Below are 22,237 nucleotides of genomic sequence, written 5' to 3' on the forward strand. Positions count from 1 at the left end.
TTTTCTATATCGAAAGAAAATGTCATGCGGGAAACCAAAATTGTCTCGTTCTATAAGGGAACGTTCTATAAGGACGAAGAAGTATTAAATCAACGTAGATGAGAAAGAATATGTACGTGCAAGTCAGTACAAGGACTTAAGTCTATACATATAGCCTTGCGTGTAAGTGATATTATTGCAATATTTTTTTCACAACACCACTTCTTTAGAAAGTATTTTATTCTTTTGAGATCGAACAGACATTCGTGTACAAGTATTTTTTCGTGATCAATTTTGTTTCTAGTTCTTCGAAACACATTCTTCCTTTTATTCTTATAGAACTTTGATTTTGCCGAGTTAGGCGAGATATTTTAATCGCACAACCGATAAGAGATAAAGACTACCAAATAAAATTTTATTCGATACCATCGACTGAATATTCAATCGAATAAAAATTTATCCGAGTAAGACTTTATTTGAATAAGAATTTATTCGTACAGGAATTCGTACGAAAAATAATCGATTTGAATAAAAATGATAAAGTGCTTTTTTTATAGCTTGTCGATTTGTTTATTCCATATTCCTTTCTTTGAATGTTGGCATCAAAAATTTTGTTATTTTTTGGTGATTTGATCATTGATGCATAACGCATAAAGATTATTTGATCTTTCTACGGATGCACGGGAACGCATTGGCAATTTTATAAAACCACAAGTAGTTGAAATTGAACAGTTCCTCAATGTATTCGTATAAGTATATTCTTATAAAATTACTTGAACAATTATTCGAATAACTTATTCGAACAAGCGGATAGAATAATTTATGATGAATAATGAATAATCATTATTTGGATAAAATATTCAACCAAAGTGAATTCATTCGGATAATTATCTTAGATAAATATTTGTTCGAAACAATGGTTTACTATTGGTTTACCCAACTCTGGTTTGCCATCTAACATCTAAATGCATTGTATGCAGCGATGTCTACAGGTTGTATGTAGAGTGTATTAGACGAGAGAATTGCCAGATTATTATACTCAATTGTACACGAACTTCTCCCGTGAAAAAGATTGATGTTCCTTTCAGATCAATTTACATATTTACCATACCTTTGAAATTTTCTTAATCACGGCAAGTAAGAAAATGAAAAGTTAGGATGATCCACTTTCCGCAGAAAGGGAACGTCTTACACATTTATTTCGAGATAAACGGTATCGCTAAAACCTTGGATGGTAACAATATCTTATGTACAACACATCAGACGAAAATAGCTTATGCTCGTCCTATATTCGTAATCGAAGCAAAAGGGCTAAATGTAAGAACTAAGGATGCCTGGTCACTACAGTGCAACAACATTAAATAGCATTGAGGAAAGCAAAATCCGATCACTACAAAGATACCTGCGAAAATTATTGTTCTCCCAAAGTGGACGAACGATTACAATATGCTAACGAATTCACTTCACAGCTCAATGACAATTAAAACTTAATATCTCAATGCCAATAAATTTATTTTATCTTCAACATTTTTCTAAATGACAGTTGTTGACAGATCATATTCCAATCGTGAAACTAATTTTCTTGATATTTCGGAAATCGATACGAAAGATTTATCAAAACCTAATTTATCGATTATTCTGAGATTTGGCACTAGTCTTCAACGCATTTTTATCCAACCTACTTTTTGCTTTAACATACTAAAGGTCTACGAATTTAAGAAAATTTTGTAATATTGTAACAGATAATTTCTATGCGTTATTATACATTACTTTTATTAGACAGAGACACATCAATATTAAACACGTGTAATAAGGTAGACAACGAATTTTCTGCACTTATGGCAAAATTAAGTAGTAGAAATTTAAGATTGTAGAAAAATTAAAGCAATTTAAAAAAAATGTATTATTTGTAACATGTAATATTATAGATATTATATTTTTCTTGCAATCGATGCAGGAAATTTTTATTTGACATAAAAATAATCAGGGAAAATATCAAACTAATACAGGCAGAAACATTTATAAATGTTTTTACATAATCCTCAATTTATTAAAATTATTAACAACGAAAATACATTTCTATTTAACTTACATTTAATACAAGTTACTGAAAAATTTGTATTCCACATAAAGATTCGCGGCCAAGCGAAAACGATACAGTCGATGTACAAAGTATTCGTACACCTTTTAAAATAGAACAATTCCTTTATAATTGACCTAAGCGATCTAAATCATTTTGGGATGTTAGAAGGATTATTTTACTAAACTAAAAGATTGTTTGAAAAAATTGCGTTTGGTTAGCATGATAAACAGAATTAAAGGATAATTCTTTTCAACTTTTTTGATCTCAGCCCATAACGAAAATTTAGAAAAAAGAATTTTATAGATTTAAAGACCGCGAAAACCGCAGTTTTTTTGCCAATTGCAACCAAAAAACAGGCCTGTTTTATATGATTCCATAGCTGTAGCTTGACTATACGTGAACTGATTTCAATGAAAGTTTCAGCATCTATACAAGTGATCGAGATCTACAAAATGCATTTTTTAAGTTGGTTATAAACTCAAATGAAAAAGTTGAAAAATATTTTTTAATTCTTTTATCATGCCACCAAGTTACAATTTTTCAAAACAATTTTAGTCTAGCTAACTGGTTAAGAAGGATATTATACTTTGATTTTCTTTATATAATTTAATATATTTGATAAAAGTGTTGAATTCGAACCATGAAGAAAATCAAACATATACAGTATAACTACAGTACTTTTTACACTTTTCAAAGAGATTGCAACGGCTAATTGATTAATAGCAAATTTTGAAATCCTAATCTAACACTATTCATGAATGGAGCTTTTCGTATATTCCCACGAAAATAAGGGAAGTACCGACCACAACTTTTGCGATCATGTTTGAAAGTGTAGAAAATTTATACGTATTTACTATATACTATACTACGATATATGTAAATATAAAAATTGTTGCAACATCAAATTGCATATACATACAGTGAGTATAACTGCTAGTATAACTGACTTCTATGCTATATGATTAAAGAAATATACACGGTATAATTCACGGTATAAATGACAAAATACAACAAACTTTCGATTTAGTATGAAACGTTATCTCTCTTCATAATTAAAAAAATATAACATCAAATTTTCAAACCACGTAAGTATTCAAACGCCTTATAAAATATGTAATATAATTTGTTATCTTAATTTGTTAATGCATCTGAAGAAAGTTATAAAATTGTAATGCATATCTCGTTGATTTTTCCTATGTTAGATCAATATTAGCGGTTAAATGAGCCAAAAATGCATACCGATTTTACGAATTTCTTCAGATGTATTAACAAATTAAGATAGCAAATTATATTTACCCAGGTCCCTAGACATGACTAAGTCCATCTAGTCCATCTATCACTATAGTCCATCCCCATAAAGTGGATTCAGTCATACGAGTTGCAACAACAAACCACGTACTATAAACAAATCATAAAATCACGTAAAATAAAGGTATAAAATGACATCGATCATAAATAAAAAATAATTTTTAAAATGTCAAACTTTTTGAAACATATTGGTCACGAACAACAATAGAGATATTTAAATTAATAATAAAAATTTGAAAAGCATATATTAACTTAACAACTTAATTCCATAAGGCATTCGAATACGTATGTGCCACAAAAATTCGATTGTTTTTTATATTTCTTCAATCATGTAAGTAACGTTTCATACTAAAACGAAAGTATTCTGTAATTTGTCATTTATATACTCTATTTCAATATACCGTAAAGAATGTTTCCTCTTCGAAATATATTTATTTAAATATATGGCATAGAAGTCAACGTTACACTAGTGTTTGTATAATGTCGTTAGCTACTGTATGTACACATTGCGATTATTTCGGAGATGTTGGAACACGAACTTGCCGTCAACCGCGACCGTGAACATTAACGAAGGCGGCAAATTCACGCGCGTGAATAAAAATCCCTGAAAATCCACGATTCGACAGAGCAAGGGCTGTACGATCCGCGGGGAAAGCAAACAGAAGTAATAGAGCGGGCAGGATCAAGAGCACGTCTTGAGGAAGAACAGGTATGTCCGATGTAATATCTCGGTGCGTGTCAACTTCACGAATTGAGTGCTTCTGCTTTCTCTAGAATATCGGCAGCTGTATAGTTGAAGTAAGATGAGCGACACAGAAGGCACTGTCTCATATGAAGAACCTACAAGAGAATTGGAGAGCCCCATCATAGAATTCGGCAACCTAATAGTCGGCCAGGTAGAAATCACCGATATAAAGCTTGGCCGCATAAAAATGGGCAGTGTGAAAGTTAAGAACATGAAAATCCGCGAACTAGATACTGGTAACATGAAAATGGAGACAGTAACTGTCGGCAAAGTGTCGATCAGCGAAGTGTATATCGGCCGCATCAAAACCGACACAATGAATATCGGCGATGTAAACGTCGGCAACGTAAAATTCGGCAATGTACGTGTCGGTGACATAAAAGTCAACGACTTAGAAGTCGGCGACGTGCGTGTTGGTGACATAGAAATTGGTCACGGGAGACGAATAGAGTAATCCGAACAAGAGGGAGGAAGTGCGTACATATGTAGTGTGCATGTCAAATCTGCAAAAATACACACGTGAATATATTTGATTTCTAATAAATAAAAGGAGTGATTTGACTGAAATAAATGAAACCAGAAACTGATTACTAGACTACGGATCATTGTGCAGAATACAAATTGTCTAGATTAATTACAACGAACAGAAAGTAAATGAGATTATATTTACTTTGTTGGTGATTTCAATGAAGTGAGGACTGTGGTAGAATATTATTTAACTTTTCTCATATCTTCATTATTTGTTATTTCGTCTAGTAATTTTTATTATAAATGCATAAAACCTGCAGTCTACTGGTGACTAACATATTATTGTTACCACTACCTCCTGATGCATTCGATTTATTTTTCGAAACACAACACTTTCATTTCAGAAAACAAACCCTACGAACCTGGATTATGCAGTTATTTATCGATATTGAAAAATAATTATTCGTATCTAGGAAATTTCCTACATATGTAGCTGCCTGTAGTAGTTTACCGTTAAACAGCTGAATCTCCTTCTGTGTACGTTTGACATACACAATTGTAAATAGCCAACGTTCGACATATCAGAGACGCGATACTGACTAACTTTTTTTCAACTTTGCTATTCCTTGAAATAACAACAAAATATAAAGAGTATTGGTTTTTAACTTTTTATATGAGCTAATAATGAAAATTTAAAAAAATGCGTTTCGCAGATCTTAGTAATGTGTATTGTGTATGAAACATACAATGAATATACTCTACAGAGGATAATATATGCATATTATTTCATTATTAATTTGTGTAATTAAATTCTTTGTCATTTATGTACGGCATATTTTACGTACGCAATAAGCATTGTTTAAACAAGAAGTCGTGAATATTTAATAATAATTCGAATCCAACCTCGTTCGATTTGATGGGGAATCGTGCGTCGCTAAGGACGTAATTTGCCATTTATATACTCTATTTCAATATACCATAAGAAATGTTTCCTCTTTAAATTATATTTATTTAAATATATGGCATAGAAGTCAACGCGTTACATTAATGTTCGAATAATGTCGTTGGCTACTGTATGTACACATTGCGATTATTTCGGAGATGTTGGAACACGAACTTGCCGTCAACCGCGACCGTGAACATTAACGAAGGCGGCAAATACACGCGCATGTATAAAAACCCCTGAAAATCCACGATTCGACAGAGCAAGGGCTGTACGATCCGCGGGGAAAGCAAACAGAAGTAATAGAGCGGGCAAATCAAGAGCACGTCTTGAGGAAGAACAGGTATGTCCGATGTAATATCTCGGTGCGTGTCAACTTCACGAATTGAGTGCTTCTGCTTTCTCTAGAATATCGGCAGCTGTATAGTTGAAGTAAGATGAGCGACATTGAAGACATTGTTCCATACGGAGAAGGTGCAATTAATTTGAATATCCCCATCATAGCATTCGGCAACCTATCACTCGGCAAGGTAGAAATTAGCGATATAAAGCTTGGTCGCATAAAAACCGGCAGTATGAAAGTTAAGAACATGAAAATCCGCGAACAAAAAACTGGCAACATGAAAATGGAGGCAGTAACTGTCGGCAAAGTGTCGATCTGCGAAGTGCATATAGGCCGCATCAAGACCGGCACATTGAATATCGGCGAGGTAAACGTCAGCGACTCAAAATTCGGCATTGTAGAAGTCGGTGACATAAAAGTCAGCGGCTTAGAAGTCGGCGATGTGGATATTGGTGACGTAGGATTTGGTCAGGAGAGACGACTAGAGTAATCCGAACAAGCGGGAGGAAGCGCGTACATATGTAGTGTGCATGTCAAGCCTGCAAAAATACACACGTGAATATATTTGATTTCTAATAAATAAAAGGAGCGATTTGACTGAAATAAATGAAACCAGATACTGATTACTAGACTGCGGATCATTGTGCAGAATACAAATTGTCTAGATTAATTACAACGAACAGAAGGTAAATGAGATTATATTTACTATTTTGGTGATTTCAATGAAGTGAGGAGTGTGGTAGATTATTATTTAATTTTTCTCATATCTTCATTATTTGTTATTTCGTCTAGTAATTTTTATTATAAATGCATAAAATCTGCAGTCTACTGGTAACTATAATTGTTACTACTACCTCCTGATGCATCCGATTAATTTTTCAAAACACAACATTTTCATTTCAGAAAACAAACACCACGAACGTAGGTTATGCAGTTATTTATCGATATTGAAAAATAATTATTCGTATCTAGGAAATTTTCTACATATGTAGCTGCCCGTAGTAGTTTACCGTTAAACAGCAGAATCTCCTTCTGTGTACGTTTGACATACACAATTGTAAACAGCCAACGTTCAACATATCAGAGACGCGATAATGATTCACTGTTTTTAACTTTGCTATTCCTTGAAATAACAACAAAACACAAGAAGCATTAGTTTTTTAACTTTTTATATGAGCCAAGAACGAAAATTTCAAAAAATTCATTTTGTAAATCTCAGAACGTGTATACATATTGATCTGAAATCTGCTGATTTCTAACAGTTCTATGTAATATTTTTTGTCCGTTGTAACTGACAACAATGGCGACCGATTTTGATGAAATTTTTAGCATATGTCATTTAAAGTTTCGTCATAAGCTTAGATAAAATGTTTTTTATTTTCCTTATCATTCAAATGTTGCAGACATTGCCCAGTAAACTAATCCCTCTAACATCTCAAAAGAATGCATTTCGTTTACATTTAAAAAAAGATATTCTATTTTAAATATTAATCTGATGCACTGTGTATGTGTATGGATGCACCACACAGCGAGTAAAGTTTATATTCGGACGCCTTTTAAAACGAAATGACATTTTCAACTATCACAATTGATTGAACTGACAAAGAAAATGGAATAATAATATTTTTTCTATTTTTTTTGTTCTTAATCATTTCCCTAGTTCGAAAAAAGAACTGAAGACCAAAATATTTTGACGTTTACAGTGACATTAATATTCGCTATCCTTTAAAACGTAATAACTTTTTCGAAACTGGTTTGAACGACTTGAACTTTTTTTAGATGTTAGTAGGACTAGTATACTAGACAATGACTGGTAAAATGGTCGAAAATCGTGAAGATCTCCAATTTTCTAAATCTAAAGTTGTTTGTATTCCATAATAACGATAACTGATTTCGTTGACATTTTCAGTATGCATACAAATTACAAACACGTTCTTTTTTTTCTGTCAACCCCGCCAATTGCAATTTTTACATGAATATTTTTACTCTTCGTCTAGTGAACGGCTAAGTTTAACATCTTCAAAGAAAAATTCAACTAAGTTGATCCAATTTCGAAAAGTAATCGTGTTTGAAAAGGTGTCCGAATATTAGCGTTACTCACTGTAGATCGTGAAGTTGGAACATTTTTAGATTAGGAAAGTACTTCGGCAGCTGGAGCATGTATACACAGAACCAAACTATCCCCTAGTTTTCTATTAACAAGTTTGGGCCCTGTTTGATTCGCTAGCGCTCTTCTTGACTCCCTGAGACATCCTAGCAGCTAGTACAGATTGGAACCCTATTTCGTGTACCGCGCCGAGTATGCGCGCAGAGTATGCGCGACCAAGATATCAGGACCATAACCCGAGTCCAGAAGTTCTCGATATCATTTTTCTAAAAAAATTGGAAAGTTTAGAATTTGGAGAATCGAAAGTATAAAATAATAAATAAAAGCTGGCCATTTCTTTGAAGAAAATTTGATGATCATACGAACGGGTTACGTACGAGCATTTGTAAAAGTCGCAGAACTCCGTGCAGATACAATAGCGGTACGTATTAGACATACTCGCGTCGGAAAGTACATTAACATCTTTTCTAAAATTATTTTCGAATATTGTAATTGGTTGGGATGATATAAAAGGATAAAAAATTCTCGTTTTTCCAACATTTTTATGTGAAGCTATAAAGAAAATTTAAAAATGCATTTTGTAGAATTCTGTGATTTCTATACATGCTCAAAATTCCATCGAAACACGTTGCTTAAATTTTTTGTTGTAGGCACAGATACAAAAGTTGAGGAAACAATTTTTTTATTTTTTGTTCATCCCAATCGATTGCAATCTAAACAAAATTTTATATCGTCATTCTCTAGAAAACTAATCGGACTAGTCGTTTGGACCAATTTCAAAACAATTATTCAGTTTGAAAAGATGTTAATATAGTTTTTGACACGATTGTATTTATTGGATATAACGAGAACAAAGTAGTATTACAATTAAACAAAAATCTGAAACTCTCCGCAAAATTTTTCTCGAACAAAGTTACTAAGAAAGATCGGACGTGAACTGCATTGAAAATTTCTAATCAAAAAGGCTAGCAAAATACGAAAATTAACCATCGAATAATGTATTATTGAGAGCCGATGAGAAGGCACCAGGAATCGTGCCAGCTGATCTCGCCTCTCATTAGTCAATGTTTTTCATTAATAACTCGTAAACGAAGCCGCGGATTGCATTTTCGCTAAGGAAAAAGTTACTTCAAATGACCTCAGGAACTTCTCATTTCCCGCTTGCACAATAATATTTGGACACCCTGTATATTCGAACTTAAAGTTCAATGTACGTTTAGTACTCTGTATAATATACCCTAATTAAAATATTTCCCAATGTGATAATTTCTCAACATAAATAAGTTAATACATTTTTATTTAAAATTCCAAGGTGTATCGAATCATGCATAAGAAATTATATGATTCTATTTTTAAAAAACCAATGGTGATTTTCAAACGTACACAAACACAAAAAAAACAATGTCACTGGATCATGTCCCTTCGAAATAAAAGAAGTTTCGTTTGAAACATTTTTTCAAATAACGAATAATTCTCGAGATAGTCGCATGTAATGATTAAAATGGGGCAACCTGTGTAAGATAGAAACAATTGTTGAATGCATACATGTGTACAAAATTCACATCAATAGCTTTTATCAGACGCATATACGTATGCATCCATAGCATTCAAAGGGTTAAATCATATTTAATTTAATATTTAATCTTTTTGTATTAGTTTAAGTTAAAGCTTGAGAGTGACTTACATAAAAGAGTTGTAACAATCTTTTGTTATTGCATTTTGTAAAACTTTTAATTCATCCTTCATTATCCATTAATTAACTTTTTTGACTTATACCATTTCTGCTTTCAACTGCTCCTATGTCAATAAATTACCAACTTTATATCTAGAAGCAGTAAAATATATTAAACAATATTGCTAAATAAAATTTTATAAATGATCTTGAGCATGCTTAGTTATATTTTTGTCAAAAAAGTCCACCGTTCGAATGTTACCGAAATCAAATTTTGATACTAAGTATCTCAAAACACGATTTTGCTAGAAACGCCCTTATTTCATAGATCCTTTCAATATGGCTCATGTTTTAACATTTTTTAAGTAGAAAAAACGAGACGAATTTATAATACAACTGAACATTGTTCTCAGAAGACTTTCCTTTAGTTTACGCTTATATTTAGCTCTTCGATGCATAATAAAATTCGTAGGAGAGTCGAAAAATACAATAGAAAAAAATTCTTATCGGTAAAGGTTTAAAATATTGATTTTATGTTGTGCATGATGCTTGCATAATACAGCAGATAGTTCCTAGATGCACAAGTGCTGCACATTGTAAACAAACGAATATTTCTTACTTGTGCGAACAAAAGAATCTGTTGTTGTTTAATAAGACACAAAGTACAAAACTCAATAACCTTTCGTGTTGGATCGATTCAAATTTCAAAAGTTTGAAAAATTGAAAAACCTCTATTTAACAAAAGACGACTATCTATAATTTTAATCACAATAGGAAAGCAACTGCAAAAGCTAATGTTCAAGAACAAAAACGATAACAATTTTAATTTTTCTAGATTGATACTTTAAATTAATCTAAGTTATTTATATAAATAAATAAGATTGATTTTATTAAAACCAATTCCTAAAATTCTTAAAATTCTAAATAGTTACCTACAAAAGTAAAACAATTACTTATTTCATATTTGTGAAGATGGTAACACAGAAGACAGCCTCAAACTATTATAGGAACAAGCCTAAATAACATTTATTTTACTTCTAACTGGAGTACTTAGATATAATAATATATATAATTAGGGAATGTAATGTTTCTCGTGCTATCGATATGTATTGTTATCGAAACTCTATAAGTCGAATATCTTTATAAGAGAACAATTATGTTCATTTCTTTGCTCCGTCGGCTGCAAATACCTCTAGAAAGTCAAAACCGTACTTCAACTCGAATAATTTGCCACATGTTAAGATGCATCAATTTACCTTCGCAATTTAAGCTAATTATACATACATATTTTACGTGAAAAATTTTCTTGTCCAATGACAAACTATTTCACAAAATTTATCGTCATACAATCTGCAGTGCTCAATATATTTGAATTATTAAATATACGGGGCGGCCCTTTAAGTATTAGCACTTGAATATCTCTATTATTTTTGGAGATACGAAGAAAATTTATTAACAGAAGTATTTCAGTATCTCAGAGAAGTATGTAATACGGCGGTAATAACTCTTCGGCAGTTGGAGAAGTTTCGGAGATTTCAAGGCCAGCTTTATTATCATCAACGGAGTCGTATGTATTTTTGTATACACTGATTGATACAACACGAAAAATCATTCCGTCTTTCTTAACTTATCATTCAACCTTTTTAACTGGAGTACTGGATGAATTTTAAATTTATTAATCGATTCTTCGATGTATTTCTATCGGTGAGAAATGTTATTATACCAATTTTTCACGAATAAGCTGGAAATTGTCCTATCTAAACAATAACATCCGATCTCACTCGTCTATTGTTTTATTTATTGACTACAGTTGGCATTAATTAACTGTATATAAGCATGTATACTACATATGTATATATGTGTAGCTACACGTACATTCGTATATCGAAGGACTGAAAAAAAAATGGGAATCAAACATCTGTATATTTCGTTTGCCGAACACCTTTACCGTTAAACATTACTCTACATTAGTGTGCTATTAAATGTGAACGGTGAAATTTACAAGTGGCGTTGAACGCATACTACCCTCATGAGAATGCTCACAATCTCCACTTCGAATCTTCTGCGTGTCCTCACCCTAACAATATCGAAAATGTCAGCAATTGACGGAGGTAGTGAGCGGCACAAGTTTTCTCGTCTGTTAGCAACATAAACGAAATGATCATCGATTTTGTTAGCGAAAAATCGTAACTAAACGTTGTATCGGCACTTACGTAGCTTCTATAATTTACAATTAATGCAGGCAATTTCTATTTTCCATAAAAAATCCGCAATCGAATTATAATCGTTTAAACATTTCAGCTGACGGTACCACGTACAGTCGTCGCAGAAAGTATGTTGGTCCTTCTTAGAGCGCAATAGCATTTTTTAAATTCATCCAATTGTCTTGAATCTGTTTGTAATGTTAGACTGATTAGTTTACCGAACAATGAGTAAAATTAGTTTTTTGAACGTTTTCATCCGGAATAATATTTCGAAAATTTAAAGAATGCAGTTTTTAGATTTCGATAATTTATAAATTTCGTCGGTGTTGTTACGAGCTGCAAACAATTAAAGATAGCGAAAATAGCAATTGTTCATAATTTTTGTGACCAATGACCGTAAAAAGACTGGAAATATCGACATTTTTCGATGCTTGTAGCTCGAATCGCGTGATAAGCGATTTCGATGAAATTTTCAACATGCAAATAAGTTAATCTCAAATCCAGGAAAAGCATTGTTTAAAGTTTCGTTATAAGCTCAGTTAAACAACAAAGATAATTTTTCAGTTTTTTGAAAAAGTTATTACATTTTACAAGGTGTCGAAATACTTTCCGCAGCGACTGTACATTCACGTATAGTATATGTATATATATCATATGTAACATCGTGCTAGCGTGTTCCTTGATTCAAAGCGATCGTCAAGTCAGTCGAACGTGAAGTTGCAAAAACGCTACGGTTCCAAACCGAACTCTGCAACTAAAGACATCGAGACGGCCTATCAATCGACGCCAATTTTGCTTCTAAAAACATTATTTACAACCACGCTTGCCACGTGGCCTAGTAGAGACGCGCATTCCACCTACAATTTCTCAACGCCAATTTTTCTACGAAAGAATACTTCCAGCTTATTATTTCGCCTTTTTAATGCGAATTTTATTATCAATCGTGCGCATTCTTATTATTTACCTATTTATTTATTGAATATATACAGGAAGTTACCCATTAGTTAGAAAATTTAAAAAAAGATAGAGGCAGTAGATATAAAATAAGATAACCGCAATTCCTTCAATTAATATGATAAATCTCTAAGGACTATAGTAACGTTGCGATATTTAAACAATGCGTCTTAAATTCTGTTTGGAAGAATGTAGTGGATGACTGAAAAAATCGATAGAAAAGTGCATATGTATTTACAATAGAGAAAACACGGTTGAGGCTAGTATGATGTCTATATGATGACCCATTTAAATCGATCCAGTCAAATATCTTCGAAATCGTCGATAATACTAAAAAATGTTTCAAACGAATATGGGTCACTATGTATAAATTATTCCTATGTTCCTGAAACATACCTTGATGCTCTATTATACAAAATCGTCAACGCAATTCTACGCAAGATCGTTTTGTTCGAACGGAGAAGCGTATCCTAATACAATCACCAACGGTCGTCTACCTACGAGAAATTAATTAGCGCTATCGATATAATTAAAGCTTTGTTTTTAAGAAAACTTTATTTGAAAAGTCGTCAGTCATCTGATTTCGTACCTTATTTATTATTTCGTACCTTTCGCACCATTTCAGCTTGTTTTTTTTTCACCAAAATGAAAAAGTGTAATAAAAAAAATATCAATTTTTTGTACTACAGTTTTGTACTACAGTCTCGAAAATCACTTGTAAGATGAAAATTTTGTTCATTTCATTCCGCTGCGTTGTAAAAACTTCTATAAATCGAAATAGAACTAATTTTAACTCGAATTATTTGCCGCAAGTGCGAATACATTCTGCCCCTATAACTCGAATGAAAAATTTGTCAGATCCTCTACAAGTCGAAGTTTTACTTCTACAAATCAAACTTTTGTTCTCGCTACCTCTATAACTCGTGTCAGTAATCAATCGATCGGCACTACCTTCATTATTTCAGCTGTTAGAATTCTCTCCAATGCTGCAAAACAAAAGACAACGCTAGCCATATCCCTTTCAGTCACGTGCCATGTCCACAGAAACTACATAATCGTTTTTTTTTGTCAGTCGAACGCAGTCAGTCACGTCAGTCGAAATTACCTCCTTCGTTCTTATGTTAAGTAAACACTGACGCTTGATAATAAAATGAAACTGATCGAAGCAATGAGAAAAGGATTAAAAAAGAAGATATCGTTACCAAATTTGAAATTCCTACGAGCACTCTTTCTATTATTTCGAAAAAGGTAGACGAAATTATGGACTTCTGTACAAATCCTCCGTAAGATGAATTTTCATCAAAACATCTGTAACACTCTCTCTCTCTCTCTCTCTCTCTCTCTCTCTCTCTCTCTCTCTCTCTCTCTCTCTCTCGAAGATTTTAATTCTTCCCTTGAGATTCAACTGTACTATTATATATTATTTTTAAGGCTTTATGTTACATTCGTATTGCGACAAATATTGAGATTATGTATTAGAAGGATGTTCATTTATTTGTAATTTTGTATTCTGTTTTTTGTATTTTATTTTGGTTGATGATATGAAAGATGGGGAAATAAACAGGTAAAGATTTATGTTAGATGTTAGGTTTAAGTATTGTTAAGTATTAAGGAAGATTTGTACCCGAAAGTCATCCAAAACCTAAAAGTATGGATTATGTATAAATAAATAATAAAATAATATTATATTCGTATTGTACGAACGCCATTCAGATTGTATGTATTATTTGTGCTTACATAATATTCACACTATAAATCATATAGAAATTGTGGTGGAATAAATTTATCATAAATAACACAAATTTAATAATGTGACTCTCACATGTACCACATATGGACTACAAAAAGATTAACACTTCAACTGCGGGCAATGCGGAATTTGCATTCTAATTCTATCTTTTTTACTTTTTTGTTTATCGTTTGATTTTAACCTAATTCTTAGGACGCATCCGCCGGCTCCTATATTAACACTTCTACGTCGGAGCTCGGGTCTATTTGGACCCAGTATGTAAGTACTACATTATCTAGGTTGTGACATTTAATAAAAATTCTCTGATGTTGTATGAAGATTTCTTCAGTAAAATGAACGTGCCTAGAGAAAGTACCTTGAAAAACCTGTTGACAAAGATTAACAAATAAAATTATAAATGTTCCACGGCGTACCGATCATATTTTTTGTGAAAAAGGTTTGTTGTTCAAATGTTAATAGCACGTGTATTTGCCCAATTTTTCACTTCTAGTATCATTCACAGAAACATTCGTTTCTCCGTTCCTCGTAGACTTACCATCTAACGTCCTGTATCATGATTTCGAAGACACCATGTACATTTTTCGCGATTAAACTTTTTTTACACGGATTCGTGTAACGAAAAAGGTGAATTTATGAACCGCAAGAAAAGCGCACGTGTTATTGGCTGCTGTATAAGTACACGTTTCCTGAAAGAGTCCAAGAATGAGTAGTTATCGAGCGGCTACTATAAAACATTACTCTTAGTTTTATAATTCAGAATACTTGTTTTATGTTTGTATTCGTATGTAATTAGCATCATATAGTTCTATCGTTATTATCGTTATGAATTTGTATATTATTTTATTCTGTTATTAGTGTGTTATTAATTCTCCGATCACCAAGTCAATACAAATGTTGCTATTATTAGAGAAAATTTTAGTACTGCGTGCTATGAACAACAAGATATAATTACATGAACTGAAGTTAATATAACAAATTGCAGACGACGAAGGTACAAAAAAGAATACGAAACTAAAATAATGCGCCGAAAGACGCGAGTGTTTTTTTTTAATAAGAAGTAGAATGTAAGTTATGCTGCGTTACGTTTATGTGTAGATAATAAGTGAAAACATATCATGTCTGTACTAAATATTGTAAAATAATAAACTTATGAACTTTAATAATATCAATAGCACCATTTTCATTATTTCGTATCAGGGTTTCCAAATATGGAGACAATGTTTTAGTCTAGCTTTACGATATTTTCAACACAAAAATGAAAACATCCTTTCACAGCGCAGTTTCTTACATTTGATTACACAATGTTTGTTCTCATACTAAAATTAATTTGATGTAACAATATATGAAAATTACAAAAGGTAAGTGGTATAAAAGTGAGATCCGATCTTTCTTATATTCATGTTTGCGGTTAAAGTCATGGACAGGAATTATTTATTTGCCGTTAAAGATAATGAAATGTTATTATCTGAAACGGAAGCGTTCATTTTATAACTTTTCCTGTTTTATTATCCAGAGAAAGGAGATAAAGTTGATTTACCAATATAATTTCACTTACAGTTATAGAAAAATATCTACTGAGTAAACCTGTAAAGTTTCAACAAAATTAATTGTATTTAATTTCTGGAAAATATAAGGAATATGCCTCATAACTTTAATTCAATATGAAAATACAGAAATCAATTTTTCAAACTTTTCAAGTAGAATGTACTATTCTCTAATACATTATAAAGAGTTCTATATTGCATTTTTTTTTAATTACTGCCAATAAAGTAATGGTAGTATATATATTAGTCGTAGAAATGAAACCAAACACATGCGGACTGATGCAATTTAAAAATACAGTAAGCAGTCGATAAGAGAGACGTTGCGGATCATTCTAGGCGGAATTTATCTCGCCGCTCATCTGTACACAGCGTTTGTGTCCCGTGCGAACTCAAGATGTACAGGGACTCGCTTGAAGGGCTCCTACTTGTCGCGCGGCCATTATACCTTGTATTTAGTTGAAACCGTATTTATATAGAGATTAGAATATTCAAAATAGTCTGGTTTCGATTATACTACCAAATAATACCTTTATTTACCTTTCTTTCTTTCAATGAACAATTGCAATTACATTTCCTTAGGATATCTAAACAAGACTAAACAAAGAATTTTATGGAGGCATTTTAAACAGTATTTATTTATATTTCAATTCAATAAAAATCTATGATACGTGTTAGCTTGATTTTATAGGGTGGTATAATTTATACTGAAAATTTGTTAATGTTGAATAAAATAGCGAAATTCTAAATATAGTCCCCTCATTTTTTCTTAAATTATTTATACACGAGTTGAGGAACAATATATTTGGTGACAAGTAGGTGGTCACATGTTAGAGACATATGAACGCTCGAAATTGATTAAATAAATACTCTGCGTTCGCAATTTCTCTATAAGTGGAACTAATAACAAATCTGTGTACACAAAAACATGCTTAGCTTTCACGGCGGTAAATAAATTTCAACATGCGACAACTAGATTGCGGATCTTAAAATAAAAATTGTCTGCATCTAATGCGTGGCATAAAAGCCAAGTAGAATTTGGTTTCTTTTTAAAATAATTAAAACAAGTTGAAATTAATAGATTTTCATTTTTTTAAATATCACTTACCCATTTTCACCATAAAATCATAAAATCCGCAGTCTAGTGATGACAGTTTTAACGCGAGATTAATGAGGTTTCAATTGTAGGGCATCAATAATCAATTTGCAACAATTTTATAAAAATAATACGATCAATGTAGAAGCGAAAGTTGTATCAACGTTGTACTCAGTTCGAACCTTCATGTTGTTTCCCGACTGCTAGCAACGACGCGTTGTGAAAGTACCAAAGAAGGCCGATTGTATCTTTCACAGTTAGAGAACGTGAAGATAATTGACAAGAAGATGTAGACAGTACAGATTTTTCTAATATCTGTAGACGCAAACATAACACAAAGCAAAAACAACGTGTATAAACCAAATTATGAATACTACTGTATACAGTATACGTGCAGACACATCGCATACATAAACATTTATAATGTCTCCGAATGCATACAACAATCCATTTTTATTGAATATTGTGAAATCATCAACTGTTCGTCGAACACGTCATCTCTGAAATTCTGACAAACTATTAGCTATTTATATGAGGGTTAACTAGGATCAAGTTCAATCGGATACGAACGTAGAAAAGGATAATGAGTAAATTTACTTGAAGCAGAGCACGTCCCATCGAGATTTATTGCGCAGCTTGTAGAGGGTGTAAAAAATATATGAATGATCGTGACTTCAAGGTACGAGTTTACACCTCTAGATCAATATTAATAAAGAAATCATTTTACAAAATTCCTTACAGGGTTCAAAATTATTCGTAAACTTTTTATTTCGATATCAGCACTTCTGGTCAACAAGAATTGAAAAAGTTCAGAAGGAGTAATCTGCCGAAAGCAAAATAGTTTTCGACTACATAAAAGCAAAAAAGGGGTGTTTAAAAATATGTGGATCTATTCCGCTTAATTACCTAATTGTAAGCTAAGTATTTTTAATACCATAATACAGAGAGAATTTTTAAATGTCAGGAAATAGCAGACACAATCAATATAAAAAGAATCATTGCGTAACACTGTTTACTTTCATGAAAACGTTGTTAGTTATAAGTAGACTGGATATTTATGCAAAATAAAAATTGTCTGCATTAATTGTAAGAGATATATATGGGTTAAAAATGTTTTTCTTCTTTCAATAGTTTTAATACATTAACATTAATGTAGCAATATTTCAAAATTCTTCTAATGTTTTCACACTTTTGTATTTTATCTAACCACTTTTACCATAACAATTTAATTATAAGTAATGGTTATACGTGATCGAAATTCTGTTTTCGTTATCCATAATCGTTACTGATAACGGAAATTCGATTGAGTTGGTCATGACAGTTATGAACGAGGAAAACACTATTCCAGTTGTTTATAACAGTTATCTATGAGAAAATTGATTTGGGTTGTTTATAGAGTTATTGGTAACGGAAATTCTATTTAAATCGTCCGTAATAGTTATAGGTGAGAGAAATTGTATTTCAATCACATATTATACGCGGTGGTTCATAAATGCGTATCAATACTTCAGAGCAGTGGTGTCAGGGAGAATACAAAAAAAACACGGGACTGGTGGCAGCGGCAGCGGCGGTAGGGGAGCATTGCGAGTTGGCTTAGAAAAGGGTTTGCTTAGCAACGCAACCAACAGGAGGGGAAACCGACGCACGCACGGAGCTTCGCATTCGTATAACGGCTGCACGCGCATCGGTTCCCCCTCCCGTTGGTTGCGTTGCGAACTAAACCCCTTCTCAAGTTAAGTCGCAACGGTACCCCACCGCCATCACCACCGATCACGTGGTTTTTTGTATTCTGCCTGACACTATTGGAGAGTAAATCTACGCAACAAAGAGAGACGTCAAAAATGACGTCTAATGATTAAAAATGTCTAATGATCAAATGTCCTATATACCTTAATTATTAAAGTTTTCACTATATCACTGAAGTTCAGTATTACGGAGAACAATGTGTATCATTGTGAATTGTATAAATACCACAACCCTAACTTATTATCCAGTAGCGTATACATTAAATTTTATATTAAAAATCTATTATAATTAATTTTATCCCTATTTAAAATTAATTACAATTTAAATTTCTACTAAAAATTTACAGTAATTTAAATTTTATACATATATCTTAGCACAACATTGTTGTGTTTATCCTCGTTGTCTCAATTCTTACAATTCGAGGAACAAAGCACTGCTTTGGCGTAAATACTGGAAATCATTTTAGTCGAATACAAAACAATTTGATAGCGTAATAAACAATACAATTTCTTTTACTGACAACTTTTGTCAATAATTAAAATAAATTTTCCAAAAATAGATCAAAACAAAATTACATTCACTGATAACCGTTATATAACTGGAATAAATTTCCATCATCGAAAATTATTTAAAGTGCCCGAAATAGAATTTCCGTCATCAATTCCGATTATTGACAACGAAACAAATTTTCGGTTTATTGTAATTGTTATTTATAACCAAAAAACGAAATCTTTTAATCATATGGATTTCGGAACAATTTTTTTACATTTCGCAATTACTAGCTTCAACTTGAATAATAAACACGATTTCGTTACTGAATTTTTCACAAAACGTTTTTTAATAACTGTTATTTTCTGGTAAATAGTGATACCGTTGAAGCACTGAAACCCTTTCATAATATTTATTTATGTAGCATAGCGATTTAATTGACATTATAATGACTATTTGATCAAAACTTGCCTAAATCAATGATTTTTTAGAGAGGTTACTATTAACTGTTATCATTTTGTAACCCTTATCCATACCATGCGTTTTTAACTATTATTTGATCATAAAAAAATTGCTGCAACAAGGTTATGGGATTAGGATGTCTCTACATATGTACATATATCGGTGTACAATTAAATTATAGCGAAATTTTAGTAACACAGGTATTTTACGAAAACTATTTTTTCATTGTGCAAAACGCGGTTAACATCAAAATCAAATTTGCCAACAATTTTCCAAAGTTGAAAATTCATCATGTAAAGCTGCTACAATTAATTGATTTACTCCAAACGTTATTTTATTAAAAAAGATTGTGTTACTTTTCATTATATTTTAAATATAGATTATAATTAAAAGTAATCGATCGATGGTCGCCTTTGGATTAATTTTGACAAGTTTTAAACTTTAAGCTATCGAAAGCTGTACGATAAAAGAAAAATGTGGTGCTCTTTCCTTAAAAATCTAATAATTGTAAAATACACAAGATATAATTAAATATATTTAATTGAGAATATAAATTATATGTGCGAATACAACATGTAGAGAATACATATTTTTGATATAATGTGAGAATCAAAAACGTGCCTATATTATTACCTAATTTACCAAATATTTAAAACCATTGTTTGAAAATGATCCCATATAAATTCCACCTAGCACGAGTCACAGATGAGTCATGGTTTATCTTAACACATTTTCGTCGGATATTTTTGTGAACCGCACAAAGCTTACAGTGGGCGAAAACCACTTTAAATGGGGTACTCCAATTGAAAATTTTTTCCCGTCGAACATTGTCTATCGTGTGAACAGATATTAATACTCAGCTCGCTTCAAATTTATCAGAAGCAAAATTCAGTCGTTACGGAATCTTATTCATCGTTTTACTATCAAATTAAAGCCAATAAAGTCGTCATACTAGAGTCAAATCAAGAAAGAAAGCAAACGCGTTTTTGGAGTATTCGTTGTATTGGTTGCTTTTTCACAACTTCAAGTAGTTGTTTAATAGAAAATATTACGTCACAAGTAGTTTCAAAATCATTTCGTAAAAAACGGCTTGATAGATTCATAAGAATTTCATTGTTTATTTCAACAAACAGTAAATTTCATAAATGTAAAGAATTTCACATAGTCACATGATTTAGAAACCACAAACTAGATCTGCAAATTTCGTTCTCAAGCTAAAGTTACTATATTATCGTAATGAATATCCAAAGCACGTAGGTAGATGGACAAGATATAAAAGTGAGTACACGTAAGATCAATGTGAGCCTCACGCTAACTGTACTAATTTTAGAACAGATTCTCCCGATCGTAAATCATTTACTTACTGATATAGATTAACGATGACACATAGCTCCGAAGCGAGTTTCAATTTAGAAAAAATGATTTGTTATACATATTTTATACGTTATATGGTATGTGTATGTGTATCCGTATGTGTACATATTTTTTTCATCCAATATAACTTTGCAAAATTACCATAATGTCAAGTGAGACGATATTAGACGTTATAAAATCGTACCGCGATAATTTCTCCTATGGGAAAATCGATCCATTCAATCGGCGGTCCACAAAGTAACGGTGAACGATAATAATAAAGCGGCTTTTAATATCTTAACAGTTTTCTAAAAACGCTCACCTCGCATTTTTACACGCCGTCGAGCCCAAGAAATCTATGCATAATCGTGAGACAGATACGCATACAATAGCAACGCCGTTTAGAACGTTGAAAACAGATTTAATCATTGTAGGTAGTTAGACGACGAAAATATATTGTGTTACTCTCGTTAAATTACTATACCATTCCAACGAAAAGCTTGCAAAAACATGATAAAGAATTCTAATTGTTCGTGTTAAATCGAACAGCTAATAAAAATCTTGCAACATAACCCACTGGCGATCATACTTGCATAATTTGTAAAACCGAGAAGGAGTAACGTGTAACATCTGCTTGCAACGAAAAAAAAGCAAAATGAAAAACACGATGCAAAGTAGCACGATCGCACGTAGCAAAAAAAATTAGTACACGTCTGTGGTTATATTATCGCAATTGATAAACGCCTTCGAGCACAATACGATCCTTTGATGTTCATCTAGCTTCGATTAAGAAATTAATCATCGCTAACACAAATCACGGAGTACTTACTCCATTATAATTATTATAAATAAAGAGATGACAAATATAATATTTGCAAATGACAATATCATCGTAATTAAAAACGAAACTGTTTATCATTAAACGTTACTTTTAGATTGTTCGACTTAATGTGTAATGGCCGAATATGTACATCTAAGGATCGTTTACGACGAA

General features: G+C 32.0%; 3 protein-coding genes across 10 annotated transcripts in view; 2 read left to right on the forward strand and 1 right to left on the reverse strand.

Annotated features, from left to right (window-relative positions):
* Galphaq (G protein alpha q subunit) overlaps positions 1–22,237 on the reverse strand; it is a 146,870-nt gene that overhangs the window by 121,548 nt on the left and 3,085 nt on the right. The window lies entirely within an intron of this gene.
* LOC143259812 (uncharacterized) lies at positions 3,865–4,702 on the forward strand. The gene is made up of 2 exons (XM_076523471.1): positions 3,865–4,079; positions 4,145–4,702. The coding sequence occupies exon 2, from the start codon at positions 4,174–4,176 to the stop codon at positions 4,567–4,569; it is 396 nt and encodes a 131-aa protein (XP_076379586.1). The 5' UTR covers positions 3,865–4,079; positions 4,145–4,173; the 3' UTR covers positions 4,570–4,702.
* LOC117225878 (uncharacterized) lies at positions 5,407–6,481 on the forward strand. The gene is made up of 2 exons (XM_033479663.2): positions 5,407–5,869; positions 5,935–6,481. The coding sequence occupies exon 2, from the start codon at positions 5,964–5,966 to the stop codon at positions 6,357–6,359; it is 396 nt and encodes a 131-aa protein (XP_033335554.2). The 5' UTR covers positions 5,407–5,869; positions 5,935–5,963; the 3' UTR covers positions 6,360–6,481.

Source organism: Megalopta genalis, chromosome 7 (genome assembly GCF_051020955.1).
Source record: "Megalopta genalis isolate 19385.01 chromosome 7, iyMegGena1_principal, whole genome shotgun sequence".
Lineage (NCBI taxonomy): Eukaryota > Metazoa > Arthropoda > Insecta > Hymenoptera > Halictidae > Megalopta > Megalopta genalis.